Source organism: Haliotis cracherodii, unplaced genomic scaffold (assembly GCF_022045235.1).
Source record: "Haliotis cracherodii isolate W230 unplaced genomic scaffold, xgHalCrac1.p SCAF_6, whole genome shotgun sequence".
Lineage (NCBI taxonomy): Eukaryota > Metazoa > Mollusca > Gastropoda > Lepetellida > Haliotidae > Haliotis > Haliotis cracherodii.
In genome coordinates this window covers 64,729,163-64,746,271 of record NW_027266319.1, presented here as the reverse complement: position 1 = coordinate 64,746,271, position 17,109 = coordinate 64,729,163, and the positions used below count along the sequence as shown (strand labels likewise).

Here is a 17,109-nt window from a genome sequence, read left to right as displayed (position 1 = left end):
CCTACACTTGTGTATTTGTCGTCATTCACTTGATGCTCAGTTAATGAATTTATTACAGGTACAATTAGTGGGAGCATCACTCAGATCACCTGACAAAGGTTCCCATTCTGCATTTCTTGTGTCTGGGGTAATTCGTCAATCTAAATCCAGGTTTGAAGTGAGGAGAAATGTGTGTTATGTAATATGCCCGCGGCAGCCCAGCAAGAGGTGAATGATCAGTTGATTTCCTTTTTCGTAAACGGATCATTCCTAGCCATCAAAGGATCAACAGAAAATATGTTCATTGATTAATCACTGTTATCATACACAGTGGATATGTCAAAAGTGAGTGTTTACATGTCTAGGTTTACTAAAGCAAAGGGAATACACTCATAGTATGGCGTGAAGTGCCGATGTAAAAACAACATACTTTGTTCAAAGGGTTAACCGATAATACGTTGATTAATTGCTCATTGTTAACTAACTCAATGGATTTATTTTAAGAACCGTGGACATTATGAAAATAGTTGTCACGCGGGCTTTCTCAGGTGACCTTTGAGACTTGACACCTCTATGAAGCAAATGAAATAAAACTAAGTGATCAGTTGAGAAACAAGCACGATTTATCAGTGCAGTAGCCAGCCGGGGAAATAGAAGACAGTTATATTTTAATCATGAAAATACAAGTTGGTGACAAGTGATACTTGTAGAAATATGTGTATATATACTTGTAAAAAAAAGTTAACTACGGCCTTGGTTATAATATCCCGAAAAGATATTTTAAAATATTTGATTGTTACAGAGATACGTTACATCGAATAAGTTTCTTTGTGCAGCTGTGGGATATTGGTGGGATATTGTTCCTTTATGTGGATAATCACGGATACATTCCTCGAACAAGGAAGCTGCCTAAAATTATACATATAACTTTGGTAGATTGAAATTGTTATATTTGCATATATTTTTTCATTCATTTGCTGTAGCAATGGACAGATTCATTCTTGTTCCTCTACGTCTTGGGAAGTTCTCCGGGAAGTTCTTTGGGAAGTTCTTCGATGCGCGTTGATTTCACAAGTCTTTCCTTTGTAAGCGTGTGTATGTCACAGTCAATGTGTAAAATGTGATTCACTCAGGCACATTATAAAATGTCTAAATATTTCAGTCATTTTACAAAATTGATTGAAAATATGTCCATTTATTCACCAGATTGACTAAAAATTGTTAAGACGGTCAAAAAACACAACAATAGATTAATTAATCTAGGATGAGAAGCCAAACAGTATACAAATGTACTTTTAATACTAACATTTTCAGTCACTTAGTGATGATATTAAACATAAAAATGTTTGGAATTCGTTATCATAATATTACAGTCAACTTGTAAAATACAAATTGAAAATTTTGCACATTTTGACTGTAAAATATAAAAACGATAAAGTTAGCAATGCTCAGGTGAAATATTTACTCTGTGTTGCAAGTCAAAATAGTGTAAACGAAAATCGCACAATTACCAAGCATGTGACTTATCAAAGCTTCTTGACCATTACTGATGCTACCCACAGAGATACCTACATTTCCTTATTATTTCCAAAACAGTATTCTATTTTGTTAATCAATGTGACCATACGCCCTAATACTATCAATAAAAGTGACAAATGCGCTTACGAATTGCGCAGCACAGTTCGCGAACTAGTCTAGATTTCTGCTATATCATCCGGGTACTCACGGGGGAAAAACAATAACAAAGGCAACAATCAGTCCCGGGGAATTGCATCAGATCAGTGCCCTTTGGGAATTTTTTTTGAAGTTATTGTTCGGATTGTAAATATGAGAAATCACCATTTGCAGTGTTTCGAGAAATACATGTAGGGAGAGTTCGTGCATGCGTGCGTGTGGGTTTGCGTGCGTGCGTGTGCGTGAGATATGTGAAATAACAGAAATAAAAATCGCTTCGAGCTCGTTTTTGTCACTAGAAATTTGTGTTGCATGTACGAAATTGACATGTATTCGTTCGAGTCCACTGCAAAAGGTGACAGACTAGGCAAGAAAGTGCTTTTAATCGATATTTGAGCATTTATTTTGCAATAATACATTGTCATTTTTTCAGTTTCGAAGCAGGATTAAACGCTTCATCTCAGTTCTACTAATATTGTGAATACCGAGAAGAGAGCCTCGGGAGTGTTTGTGTGTTTGTTGCTTAACGCACCTTGCAATATCCCAGCTCTATGACGGCAGTCTGTAAATAATCGAGTCTGGACCAGACAATCTAGTGACTGACATCATGAGCACCAATCTACGATGACATGCATCAACCATGTCAGCGAGCCTGACCACCCGATCCCTTTAGTCGCCTCTTACCAAAAGCATTGGTTGTCTTCATTCCTTCCTATCAGCTGGCACCGTCTGCCTGTCCACCAATGCATATCTGTGTTGAGTTAGAGCAACCTTTTTTTTGCTTACGAAACAGTGTATACATATGCTCTTAATTCTAACGTGTTTTAAAGTGCAAAAGTCGGAATATTCCTACAATGTTATGAGTGAGTGAGTGAGTTGGGTTTAACGCCGCTTTTAACAGTATTCCAGTTATATCACGGCGTGTCAGCTTAATGTGGGAGGAAAGCCCGAAGTGATGCAGGTCTCAGACGTTTACCACTTCAGTGAAACCCACAAACCTAGAAACATAATCGGGGCGAACCGTGATTCGAACCCACAATCATAGGTTTCTGGCGTGTCCAGGGGACGCAACTCTGCACAGCAAATCGCGGCGCCTTAGACGACTGGGCCACCCGTGCCCCCCTATCAAATAGTGATGATACCAGATGTTCGCGTGTCAGCTTAATGTGGGTGGAAAGCCCGAAGTGATGCAGGTCTCAGACGTTTACCACTTCGGTGAAACCCACGAGCACGGGTATGGTGCTGACAAACCTAGAAACATAATCGGGGCGAACCGGGATTCGAACCCACAATCATAGGTTTCTGGCGTGCCCATGGGACGCAACTCTGCACAGCGAATCGCGGCGCCTTAGACGACTGGGCCACCCGTGCCCCCACAATGTAATAAGAACCTTTGGACGTGTTTTTCCTTACATAACATCAATATTCAATCCTAAAACTAAACGTAACAGTAAAACTGTTCGGTAATCCCTTTTCGCAATCAAAATTTACAGATACAAGCGTAACGGTACGATACAAGCAATTCACGTTGCACTGCCACATAAAACTATTACCGTTGGTGATAGGCCTTGTCAAACCTTTCAAGATGAAGGCAAAAGATCCGGGCGTTTTTGTTTTTAAGGAAGAGAATTTGTGGATGTCAACTTCTTTATTATGAGGAGCACAACGTTTCGAAGTATATATATACTATCTCCTTCATCACCATCACTAGTCTAATCTGGTTCACTGTTCACTAGTCTATTTCGGTTTACTGTTCACTGGTCTTATCCGGTTTGCCGTACACTAGTCTAATCCTGTTTACTGTAAACTAGTCTAATCCGGTTTACTGTACACAAGTCGACCCTGGTTCACTGTACACTAGTCTAATCCGGTTCACTGTTCACTAGTCTTATCCGGTTTACTGTACACAAGTCGACCCTGGTTCACTGTACACTAGTCTAATCCGGTTCACAGTTCACTAGTCTAACCCGGTTCACTGTACACAGGTCGACTCTGGTCCACTGTTCACTAGTCGAATCCGGTTTACTGTACACTAGTCGAATCCGGTTTACTGTACACTTGTCGAATCCAGTTTACTTTAAATTAGTCTTATCCGGTTTACTGTAAACAGGTCGACTCTGGATCACTGTACACTAGTCTAATCTGGTTTGCCGTACACTGGTCTAATCCAGTTTACTGTAAACTAGTCTAATCCGGTTGACTGTACACAAGTCGACTCTCGTTCACTGTTCACTAGTCTAATCCAGTTTACTGTTCACTAGTCGAATCCGGTTTACTGTTCACTAGTCGAATCCGGTTTACTGTTCACTAGTCGAATCCGGTTTACTGTTCACTAGTCGAATCCGGTTTACTGTACACTAGTCGAATCCGGTTTGCCGTACACTTGTCTAATCCAGTTTACTTTAAATTAGTCTTATCCGGTTTACTGTAAACAGGTCGACTCTGGATCACTGTACACTAGTCTAATCTGGTTTGCCGTACACTGGTCTAATCCAGTTTACTGTAAACTAGTCTAATCCGGTTGACTGTACACAAGTCGACTCTCGTTCACTGTTCACTAGTCTAATCCAGTTTACTGTACACTAGTCGAATCCGGTTTGCCGTACACTTGTCTAATCCAGTTTACTGTAAACTAGTCTTATCCGGTTTACTGTACACAAGTCGACTCTGGTTCACTGTTCACTAGTCTAATCCAGTTTACTGTAAACTAGTCCTATCTGGTTTACTGTATACTACACCTATGGTTCAGAATAGGTTTTAACCCATGCTTGCCGTAAGAGGAGACTATGCTTGTCGTAAGAGGCGACTAACGGGATCGGGTGGTCAGGCTCGCTGACTTGGTTGATGCATGTCATCGTATCCCAATTGCATGGATCGATGCTCATGATATCAATTACTGGATTGTCTGGTTCAGACTCGATTATTGAGTGAGTGAGTGAGTGAGTTGGGTTTAACGCCGCTTTTAACAGTATTCCAGTTATATCACGGCGTGTCAGCTTAATGTGGGAGGAAAGCCCGAAGTGATGTAGGTGTCAGACGTTTACCACTTCGGTGAAACCCACGAGCACGGGTATGGTGCTGACAAACCTAGAAACATAATCGGGGCGAACCGGGATTCGAACCCACAATCATAGGTTTCTGGCGTGCCCAAGGGACGCAACTCTGCATAGCGAATCGCGGCGCCTTAGACGACTGGGCCACCCGTGCCCCCGACTCGATTATTGACAGACCGCCGTCATATAGTTGGAATATTGCTGAGTGCGGCGTTAAACAACAAACAGTCAATCAATTGTAAGTTTTACATGGAAATTTCCTGAACACAACCCGTAACGATGTACACCTACTTGTTACCGACAGTCACTTGGATGGATGTGTATATGCAAAATATACCTTGAAACACGATCATATTCAGTAGGGATTCTTTGACCATTTAGTGAGCCTTGCGCCCATTCTGATTGATTTGTCTTAGTTCAGCAAAATAACACTGACAGATAGGTGACGAGTCGTCTTGCAGGATACGGAAAGGGGCGAGAGGTGACGAATATTCCTGTTCAAGGGGTGCCGTCGGGTTGCCTGGTGGTTAAGGCGTTAGCTGGTCACGCCGAAGACCTGGGTTGATGTACATGGGTACAATGTGTGAAGCCCATTTCTGAATGTGTGAAGCCGTGATATTGCTGGAACATTGCTAAAAGCGGCGTAAAACCACACTCACTCACTCACTCACTCCTGTGCAAGGGGTCTGCCACGTTTGTGATATACGTGGCCATTGGTCAGAGCCCTCTCTGGCGTCAGCCTTGCTCTAATCAGACCGTGGCTAGATACGTTGATTACGACTATACTGGTCGTAATAGGCGACTAACGGGATTGGGTGGTCAGGCTCGAAGATTCGGTTGATGCATGTCATCGTATCCCAATTTCGTGGATCGACGCTCATCATGTCAATCACTGGATTGTCTGGTCCAGACTCGATTATTTACAGACCGCCGTCATATAGCTGGAATATAGTTGGGTGCGGCGTTAAGTAACAAACAATCAAACAAAACAAAGATATGTTGATTACAAACAGCACTAAAGACGAGAGCGGCAATGTATTCACGAGAAATTGGGACGAAGGTGTACACATTGCCAAGCCCGTGTAAGTATAGATGATGTCGTTTAAAATAAAAATGCTATTATGCTACCAACCCTTAAATTCCAATATCTGTTGTTCTCCGATCCATTAAAAGTGAGCTGAGAGGTATGTGTAGTGAAAGCTTTAGCCACCAAGTAAGAGTGAGTGAGTGAGTGAATTGGGTTTAACATCGCTTTTAACAGTATTCCAGTTATATCGCGGCGTGTCAGCTTAATGTGGGAGGAAAGCCCGAAGTGATGCAGGTCTCAGACGTTTACCACTTTGGTGAAACCCACGAGCACGGGTATGGTGCTGACAAACCTAGAAACATAATTGAGGCGAACCGGGATTCGAGCCCACAATCATAGGTTTCTGGCGTGCCCAAGGGACGCAACTCTGCACAGCGAATCGCGGCGCCTTAGACCACTGGGCCATCCGTGGCCCAGACATGCCAGTTATCTCACAGCATGACATCCTGATGTGGGAGGAAAATCCCAAATTGGTTCAGGGCCCACTTGCACAAAACGACCCGAACGCTAAGATGATCGTAACTCCCATACTTTAACATAGCCTTACGATAGTCGTAGTGCTAAGATCGCTTTGTGCAAGAGGGCCCAGTTTACAAGTATACAACTTGGTGAAACATTGACGTATCTAGAAACATAATCAAGGAGAACATAGCTTTCCACTCTTCGAAACGAATTGCAAAAGTTATAAAAGGGTAGAACGCAAAACTAAAACTACATATTTTTAGATCCACCCCCTTTTGAGGGTAGACTTATGTTGATGAAACAACGTTGTTACGAGCAGAGCAACTTTTATGAGACGAAAAACTAACAGCCTTGCGTCATTAACTATTTCCCATTTCATATCACATGACTATAGAGAAATACACATGAAACAAACATCTTGACAGATTGCCTTTATTCTGAGTCAGTCATCGTAACAGTTCAACTATTCTGTATGCGATCATTGGGTAGCGCTATCCAACATTCAGCACACACCACAGAACCTCGGGCAATCCACGGGGATGTTGTCGTAATCCTTACACCACTGCTTTGACGGCACATATTTACACCAGGACGTCTCGGCTCCACATGCCTCTGTAGTGAAACAAAGTGATGAATATTATTTAAACAATGAGTGAGTATGGTTTTACGCCGCGTTTAGCAATATTCCAGCAATATCACGGCGGGGGACACCAGAAATGGGCTTCACACATAGTACCCAATTTACACAATGACAATAACGTTCATAATAATGATGATTATAATAACAGTAATAATGTTGATACTACTATATAGTACGACTGCTGCTGCTGCTGCTGCTATTACTACGTCTCCATGGTCCAGTGGGTAGATGGTCTGCCCGGAGAGCGGTGGGTCGATCACCTGGCTGCGTCATACCAAACGACGTTAATATATGGGGTTTATTGTTACCCTGCCTGTCGCTTGATAAAATCGGAGTCAGTATACTGTGTCTGAGTGGGGAATTCCTGTTAAACTGCGGCATGGTATCTCACTGAGCTAGCACTATAAATCGGCATCAGTCCGGACTAGTACAAGCAGTCACACACACGTGCATGCACGTCGCTGCTCTGCTGCTGTTACACATACTACCACTACTACTACTACTACTACTACTACTACCACTACTATTTTGCAGTATGTTGAGAATATCAGCAACCCTGCAGAGTCCTTCGCTTGGATGAAGTCGGCTGGCCAGACAAGTGAAACAGAAGGTTTTCTGTTTGCTGCTCAGGACCAGTCACTTCCCACTCGAAACCGTCAATGTTTGATTTTGCAGCAAAATGCAAATATGAAATGTAGATTATGTAATGAATTTCATGAGACTGCCCAACACATTGTCAGTGGATGCCCAGCTTTGGCACAAACCCAGTCTCTTAAGCGACGTGATGGTGTCTTCATCATGCTTGTGGTTTTGACACAGATGTCCATCCATGGTACGACACGGAATATGTAGAGGGCGTCATGAAAAATGATAAATACAAATTTCAACCTGATCTTGTCCTTTTTGATGAATCCAACAATATCATATCTAATATTAAATTTTCTGTCCCTTTTGACACCAATGTGATTGACAAGATTCAGGAAAAACATGGCAAATAGGCGGACCTCGCTTTCGAAATGTCACGCTTGCATCCCAAGTACCAAGTTGTCCGACTCCCGATTGTTATCGGTGCCTTATATTTGGAACCCCTCAATCTGTTGACTGACATTGGGAGAGTACCCGGGTTTGCTACCAGGAATACAGCCCTTCTGACAATCTGGGTAATGCAGAAGGCTGCAGTGTTGGGGGGTCTTCACATTCTCCGAATGTTGGACTGTCTTATAGTATTAGTATAAGTATTAGCATAAGTATTAGTATAAGTATTACAGTCTAGTTCAAATAAACTATTCTGGATTCGGGTGGGGTTTTACTATCACAATGTTAACTTTAATTATTCTAATATAAATGAATATCCGTACTTTCAGTGCACGTGTTTCCTGTCCAGATGCCGGTGCACGTGCACGAGCAGGTGCTGGTGTCCAAGGAGCCGCCATTCAGACACAGCTTGTCTCCGCAATCTGAAAATTGACTTGAGTTTTTAAATTGTAGATACATTTGAGATGCATGGTAGACGTACTCTATCCATGTCACATGGGATTCTGTGATATAATCTGTCCCATTGATCTATGCTTGTCACATGAGATTCTATCGTCTAATTGAATAGGATCAACAAAATGTATGTTCACATTAAACGAATGTGTTTACCGTATACACGTAAATAAATACTTCCAAATACATACAACCACTACTTACCATCTTTAAATATATTTCTACGACTATGTGCGGTATGTTAAAGATAAATACAGTCGTTGTTGAAATTGTGATTTTTGATTTGTCTTAAGCCTTGTTTCTCCCTGTCTCTTGTCATTTGTACAAAAGCGTGTATTGTCCCTGTGTGTTGTGGTAACGGTGGAGAGAAAACAGACACTCACCACAGAGGTTGTTGGAGCACTTGCCCGCGGGACATTTACTGCACGAAGTTCCCTTCTCATATGGAGTCTTGACGTCTGACGTCTGTTGACTGCAACAAAGATATCCTGTTACACCTGTGTGATATCATTGTTGCATCTTTCACGGTTTATACTACAGCTACTGCTACTACTACTACTACTACTACTACTACTACTACTGCTACTGCTACTGCTACTGCTACTGCTACTACTACTACTGCTACTACTACTACTACTTCTCCTACTACTACTGTTGCTGCTGCTACTACTACCACCACTGCTACTACTTCTACAACTAATGGGGGGGGGGGGGGGGGGTGGCCTGGTGGTAGGTTGTAGATTGGTAACTAATGGGATCGGGTGGTCAGGATCGCTGACTTGGTTGATGCATGTCATCGTATCCCAATTACGTGGATCGATGCTCATGATATCAATCACTGGATTGTCTGGTCCAGACTCGATTATTTACAGACCGCCGTCATACAGCTGGAATATTGTTGAGTGCGGCGTTAACCAACAAACAAACAAAAGTGGTAATAATTACTCACCCAATCGCGTAGTTGCACACTTGATAACGACCATATTTTGCTCCTGTGCACGTGGCTTCCCCGCAGCCGATGCGGATGGCTCTGAACCCCACAAGCTAAACACAGAATAGATAAATACACAATCTCATTAAAATCACATCTCTGTCCTCGGTACCAGAGAAAGATCTATCTGTTTGTTTGTTGTTTAACGCCGCACTCAGCAATGTTTGAGCTATCTGACGGTGGTCTGTAAATAATCGAGTGTGGACCAGACAAGCCAGTGAGCATCGATCCACGCAATTGGGATACGATGACATGTATCAACCAAGTCAGCCTTACCACCCGATCCTGTTAGTCGCCGCTTACGACAAGCATAGTCACCTTCACCACAAGCATGGGTTGCTGAAGACCTATGCTAACCCTGATCTTCATTGGTCACATCTTGTCAGAATGACCTTTCGCGAACTTTGACCGACCAATGAAATGACGAACACGAAGTCGGAAATCTGAAAACAGCTTTCTCGAGCTATTCGGCACAAGATTCAAATTGGCGATATTCATTCCACGCTACGCTTTGAAAAATATGGATTCAAAATTTAAAAACTGAAATTCTGGAATGACGATGTTATATAGAGCACTTCCCACAGACTATGGGACGTCTTCAAATGTTAATCTCATTGAAGAGAGAGAAATACGATGATTGTGACCAAACTGTCATTCGGAGTACCCCGTGTACCTCGAGTTTCGAGGGTGCATGATTAGAAAACATATTCCGACTGTCACTTTCCCGTTCTGGTAATTCTAAGCGATGCTCTGATTGGTCGGATGAAAGGTCGTTCTGATGTGACCAGTAACGGGATGTCCTCAGATCTTTGTTTAGCGGTAGCGAGAACAAAGATCTGATTTTAATTATATTGGGAAAAAAAACAAGACTATCGTATACATTTTACAACACTGATATATGACATGTAATGATCCCCAGCGTGAGTGAGTTAATATTGTTTAACGCCGTAATAAATCATAGTCTGATTACCTGGGTGTAATGGCCGACAACCGCGCCCACTGTTTTGTTTCCGACGCCGTGTTCAAAGTCGTCAACCTCCTCATGCCAGTCTTCTAACGCCTTCATGACGCTGTCGTAGCCACCAGCTACATTCTGCCCAATGTCCACTCCGGGCATGGCTAGAATAAGACGTGAGTGTGTGAGTGAGTGAGTGAGTGCGTGGGTAGGTGGGTGGTTGGGTCGGTATTTGAGTGAGTGAGTGACTGACTGACTGACTGAGTGAGTGGATGGATGGGTTGGTGGGTGGGTATTTGAGTGAGTGAGTGAGTGAGTGGGTGAGTGAGTGGGTTGGTGGGTGGGTGGGTATTTGAGTGAGTGAGTGAGTGAGTGAGTGAGTGTGTGAGTGAGTGAGTGGGTGAGTGGGTGGGTATTTGAGTGAGTGAGTGAGTGATTGAGTGGGTGAGTGAGTGGGTGGGTGGGTATTTGAGTGAGTGAGTGAGTATGTGAGTGAGTGAGTGAGTGAGTGAGTGGGTGGGTGGGTGGGTATTTGAGTGAGCGAGTGAGTGAGTGAGGCCGATGAGCTACAGGCTGGCAAAGGACACATAACCCTGTGGTCGATGTCATGAGCACCTATTCCTGCTGTCAGGGTGTGTCAGGGTGGGTGGGTGTTTGGGAATTGGATGGGTGAGGACACATGGGTATGACGTCACACTAGGACAGCGGGAAATTCCTTCGATGTAAGTACAGAAAGTACTATCATTACCAACATCTCAGTAATTGCGATTATTCGTGGTGGGGTTGTCATGAGGACGCTGACAGAAGACTATTTCTGATTTCACTTGGGATCAGATAGCTTGTACACTGCTAAAGTTGCACAGTTTGTTCATATTTTGGACAACCCTCGTGGCATGTTGCTGATTGACCTAGGGCCAGTAACTGACCAACCACCTTCATTGAATCTGAGCATCCAGATGAGGAACACACACACTGATGCCCTCGAGTGATCATAGGCAGCAGACATATGTTCAACACTTACTTGGAAGGGATCTTGCCTCATAATCGTCATGGCCCAAGTTGCACTGTCGAGCCCATTTGGCTGCATATTCTGCTATGTTATCATCCCACGCCTGCAACACGAGTGATCCTGATCACAACAGGTAAAGGAATCATGTATATTATGTTAGTGATGAAACACGAGTGTGAGTGATCTCAACAGGTAGAGGAATCATGTATATTATGTTAGTGATGAAACACGAGTGTGAGTGATCACACCAGGTAAAGGAATTATGTATATTATGTAAGTGATGAAACACGAGTGTGAGTGATCACAACAGGTAAAGGAATTATGTATATTATGTAAGTGATGAAACACGAGTGTGAGTGATCACAACAGGTAAAGAAAATTATGTATATTATGTTAGTGATGAAACACGAGGGATACTGATAACAACCGGGAAAGGAATTATGTATATTATGTAAGTGATGAAACACGAGTGATCCTGATCATAACAGGTAAAGGAATTATGTATATTATGTTAGTGATGAAACACGAGTGTGAGTGATCATAACAGGTAAAGGAATTATGTATATTATGTTAGTGATGAAACACGAGTGATCCTGATCATAACAGGTAAAGGAATCATGTATATTATGTTAGTGATGAAACACGAGTGTGAGTGATCACAACAACAACAGGTAAAGGAATTATGTATATTATGTAAGTGATGAAACACGAGTGATCCTGATCATAACAGGTAAAGGAATCATGTATATTATGTTAGTGATGAAACACGAGTGATCCTGATCATAACAGGTAAAGGAATCATGTATATTATGTTAGTGATGAAACACGAGTAAGAGTGATCACAACAACAACAGGTAAAGGAATTATGTATATTATGTTAGTGATGAAACACGAGTGTGAGTGATCTCAACAGGTAAAGGAATCATGTATATTATGTTAGTGATGAAACACGAGTGTGAGTGATCTCAACAGGTAAAGGAATCATGTATATTATGTTAGTGATGAAACACGAGTGTGAGTGATCACAACAGGTAAAGGAATTATGTATATTATGTTAGTGATGAAACACGAGGGATTCTGATCACAACCGGGAAAGGAATTATGTATATTATGTTAGAGATGAAACACGTTTGATCCTCATCTCAACAGGTAAAGGAATTATGTATATTATGTTGGTGGTGAAACACGAGTGTGAGTGATCACAACAGGTAAAGGAATTATGTATATTATATTAGTGATGAAACACGAGTGATCCTGATCACAACAGGTAAAAGAATTATGTATATAATGTTGGTGATGAAACACGAGTGATCCTGGTCACAACCGGGAAAGGAATTATGTATATTATGCTGGTGATGAAAGACTGAAAATTACAAAAAATTATGGAGTAACAAAACTTTCTGTGTTTGTGTGTGTGTGTGTGTGCGTGCGTGCGTGCGTGCGTGCGTGCGTGCGTGCGCGCGTGCGTGTGTGTGTGTGTGTTGTTTAACGCCGCAGTCAGCAATATTCCAGTTATATGACGGCGGTCTGAAAATAATCGAGTTTGGACCACATAATCAAGAGACTGACATCATGAGCATCGATCCAAGCATTTGGGATACGATGACCACCGGATCCCGTTAGTCGTATGTTACGCATATTCTCACAATTTTTACCTCGATTATCTGTCCCTTTTCTTCCAATACCGATTGTCATATCTCCTACTTTAAGATGTGATCGTTCGGCCATTGCGTTTATCTGCGCTGTCCAGCTACATCTAAGGGGAACAACCCACTCTAGACACTTCCTTCTCAAAAATAACGTCGTCCAATTTACGACGTCATCAAGTTGCGAGCGCATGTTCGAATCTCCAGTCACGATACAATGTTTTATCGTGAAATAAACCACGCTTCGTTCTTCATTGTTCTTTGCGATTTATCGCGTATATAAAGCAATATAAGGCACAGTGTAAGATGAAATCATTCACGGCAGCCTGACGACCTTACATGACCTTACACGACTACTCACCAGTTTGACCATGTTGGTGGCAGTAGGTGACACGTTACTTCTGTATGTGTTGTGCTTATCCACGATGGCTTGTTTGTCCGCGGCTGACAGTGGGTCATCCGTCCCTATGTCCACCAGACACAGAGTGTAGTTAGCGTGAATGGCGAGGTAGGTAGAGTCGCAGTCCTGTTCGGGGCAGAGGTTGGGGTTAATGGCGGAATCTGCTGCAGGCTCGACTGAGCTTTTCCAATCTAGGCCTCGTATTAAGTACCATGTGAAAACTGATGTGTTGACTTTTGTAATTTAGTCATCGGAGTAGGCATCGCCTTTACTCTGTAAAGTTGCGTCCCTTGTTTTTGACAGGATCCGCTGATCGTATATTTACAAACCTTTTCACCCAATATTAATTTACCTTGTCAGCACTATATCCATGCTAGTGGGTTTCACCAAATTGAGCTATGACTGAAATATTGTTCAACGTGGAGTATACACGACACATTAACTCTCTCCATTTCTCCCTCATTCACTCCCTCATTCACTCCCTCACTCACTCATATTTTCCGCCACTTACCGACTTCACCACAAAGGTATGATCTGAAGACCCTGAATAAAAAGAATATATGAGTTTTTATTAAGTTTTCTATATCTTGCTATATGATACAATATTAACTCATTTATTAGTTGTTGTCAAGTTTAGCTTTATTTAGATACAAATTTGATATCAAAACTTTAGTTTGCGTCAATAAATCCTCCAAGACAAGGTACATTATACAGCGAATTCTCATCAGTCCGGAAAACTCGCCATTACGGCGAAACTTTAAGCGGACTGGCGACTAATACATTTTGCTGAAATGACCAAGCTATGACATATTTTTTCCAGTATTTTCTGTTGTCATAAATATCAAATGGTCGCTTCCTTATTGCCAGTAGTGTACTGATATGGTGCGAAATAAAAGATTTTTTCGCGTGAAAATATTTGTCTGAAGCAAGAAATTAGTTGATGCATATTGTTTATGAAATATATATTTAGCTCCGAAACGACGTAAGCTACAACGATATTGTGTGTAGTAAATAGATAATATGACTTTACATACACGCTTATCAAATTAACATTAATTATGAAAATATCAATGCTCTCAGATTGCGCAAATGAATAATCAGAGGTGAGTTGAGGTGAAATTGGGTTTAACGTCGCGTCCAAGATTATTGCACTTACATAGCGACGTGCTTGCACGTGTGTGTGTTTGTGTGGCTGCTTGTACTAGTCCGGACTGATGCCGATTTATAGTGCTTGCTCACTGAGATACCATGCCGCAGTTTAACATGGATACCCCACTCAGACACAGTATACTGACTCCGAGCCGACCACTCCTTGTTTTAGCCCCTTAATGCCGAGCGCCAGACAGGGTAACAACAAGTACCATCTTTTAAAGTCTTTTTGTATGACGCGGCCGGGGATCGAACCCCGGACCTTCCGCTCTCTGGGCGGACACTCTACCACAAAACCACGGAGGCGGACATGAATAATCAGAAACAACGCACCACGTGAGTAACCTGACAGACTGACTTTTTGAACATAAACGTTACTTGTTACCTTTTAGTAGAGACACGGACCTATAGGTTTGTCAACACCATACCCGTGCTCGTGGGTTTCACCGAAGCGGTAAACGTCTGAGACCTGCATCACTTCGGGCTTTCCTCCCACATTAAGCTGACACGCCGTGATATAACTGGAATACTGTTAAAAGCTCACTCATATTACTGGACATTATATATGAGTGAGTGAATGAGTTGAGTTAAGGCCACTTTTTACAATATTCCAGTTATATACACGGTGTGTCAGCTTAATGTGGGAGGAAAGCCCGAAGTGATGCAGGTTTCAGACGTTTACCACTTCGGTGAAACCCACGAGCACGGGTATGGTGTTGACAAACCTAGAAACATATTTGGCTTCTGGCGTGTCCAAGGGACGCAACTCTGCACAGCGAATCGCGGCCCCTTAGACGACTGGGCCACCTGTGCCCCCGGACGTATATATGAAAGGGCCCGCTTCCTAAAGAGGTTGCACTGTATATTATTAAACGTCAACGCCAGAGAGTGACCAGTCTCGATTATCCGCCGTAACAGATTCCATGGGGGGCTTTTCACAAGGAGAATTGGGGCAATTAAGATGGTGATGGGTGAGTCAAGCAACGTCTAACCACGAGGAAGTAAATGTACTACTCACCTTCTCCCTCTACCATCACCGACCCAAGCAACACCAGCAGCAGCAGCAAAGTGAACTTCATCATTGTCTTCCTCGTCTTCGTCAACGGTGTGACAACAACACATTCTTCTGTCCTTATATTGACCGCTGGTGTAGATGTGGCAGGTGATAAAAAAAACCTGCATATTGTTTCAGCGAGTGTTTTTATGTGATCCGGCAGATAAAAATAAAATCTAATAACTTAACGGTTGTGTGATTGTGTTTTTGCTTAAAACTGTCACTGATTGTCATCGTGCGAGTTGACAGTGTATCTCGATTTCATTCAATACAATCAAATATCCTGAAAGGAGATCAAATAATGTCAGCATGCCACGTGACCCCACGTCCGGTTAATTGCGAGCCAGATAAAAGAGTGCAGTGTGGTACAATGCGGTCGAATTTGATGCGGGAAGAACCCAATTTCCTTTAAAATGGTTTAGTACTTTCACTTTCAGATGGAAGTCCGATTGAAACTCGAGAACAGGTGGGAACTTCCTATTTGAAACAGACACAATAATGAAAAGTGTGATTGTTTTGTTTCCATGTTCAATATTCCTTTTAATTGGAACAACCACGAGTTTCGTGTATGCCTATTAGTATCTCATTAAGTGTCATTAAGTGTCATTAAGTGTCATTAAGTATATGTTTCAAAATACAAGCTTGTGTATTGATAGATTGCTTTCAATCACTACAGATCATATGTCAACACAATATACATTGAATACAAAAGTGGCGTTTAGCGCCGTACACCATTGGGTGAGTGAGTGGGTTGGGTTAAAAATGCGTTAGTGTCACAATTATTTCAGCGCTATCATAGCGGGGTACACTACAATGTGTGCTATGACCTGTCTATGGGTACTCATTTTGAGAGAAGCACCCAGAAATGTATCCCATGTCTGATATACCTTCAACATAATAGGGTAATATTTGGTTTTTAACTTGTTAAATATATCGATCCAGTCTAAAACACATCTGTGACGTCATTCTACTGTCTATTCCATTATGTTTAAGGAATGGAGAGTTCGTATACATTATCTTGTACCAATATCTCAGTTAATGTGCACATGGAATTGACGGAACTATTTCTTAAAAATTTTGACTAGTGAATAATTTCAAATTTTGTCGGAAAACATATGTCGCCAGCGGGGTTTGATGCGAAGACGTGTAATTGTCGACTTCAGCTTCGCGGACACATGAGTGAGTGAGTGAGTTGGGTTTAACGCCGCTTTTAACAGTATACCAGTTATATCACGGCGTGTCAGCTTAATGCGGGAGGAAAGCCTGAAGTGATGCAGGTCTCAGACGTCTACCACTTCGGTGAAACCCACGAGCACGGATATGGTGCTGACAAACCTAGAAACATAATTGGGGCGAACCGGGATTCGAACCCACAATCATAGGTTTCTGGCGTGTCCAAGGGACGCCTTAGACGTCTAGGCCACCCGTGCCCCCTGCGGACATATGAAAGTATGGTTTGAATTTAACGACTAAATAATTTCAGTATTTTGAATAATAATAAAACGATCAAATATAATATGCA

At 42.2% G+C, this 17,109-nt stretch overlaps 1 protein-coding gene across 1 annotated transcript; it reads right to left on the bottom strand.

Annotated features, from left to right (window-relative positions):
• Positions 1-6,757: 6,757 nt before the first annotated feature.
• LOC139446686 (cysteine-rich venom protein Mr30-like) lies at positions 6,758-15,615 on the bottom strand. The gene is made up of 9 exons (XM_071227957.1): positions 15,552-15,615; positions 13,896-13,927; positions 13,346-13,510; positions 11,351-11,441; positions 10,345-10,493; positions 9,333-9,427; positions 8,767-8,855; positions 8,254-8,352; positions 6,758-6,867 (listed from the first exon to the last, which is right to left on the bottom strand). Exons 1-9 carry the CDS (start codon positions 15,613-15,615, stop codon positions 6,758-6,760), a joined length of 894 nt encoding a protein of 297 aa, XP_071084058.1.
• Positions 15,616-17,109: the final 1,494 nt, after the last annotated feature.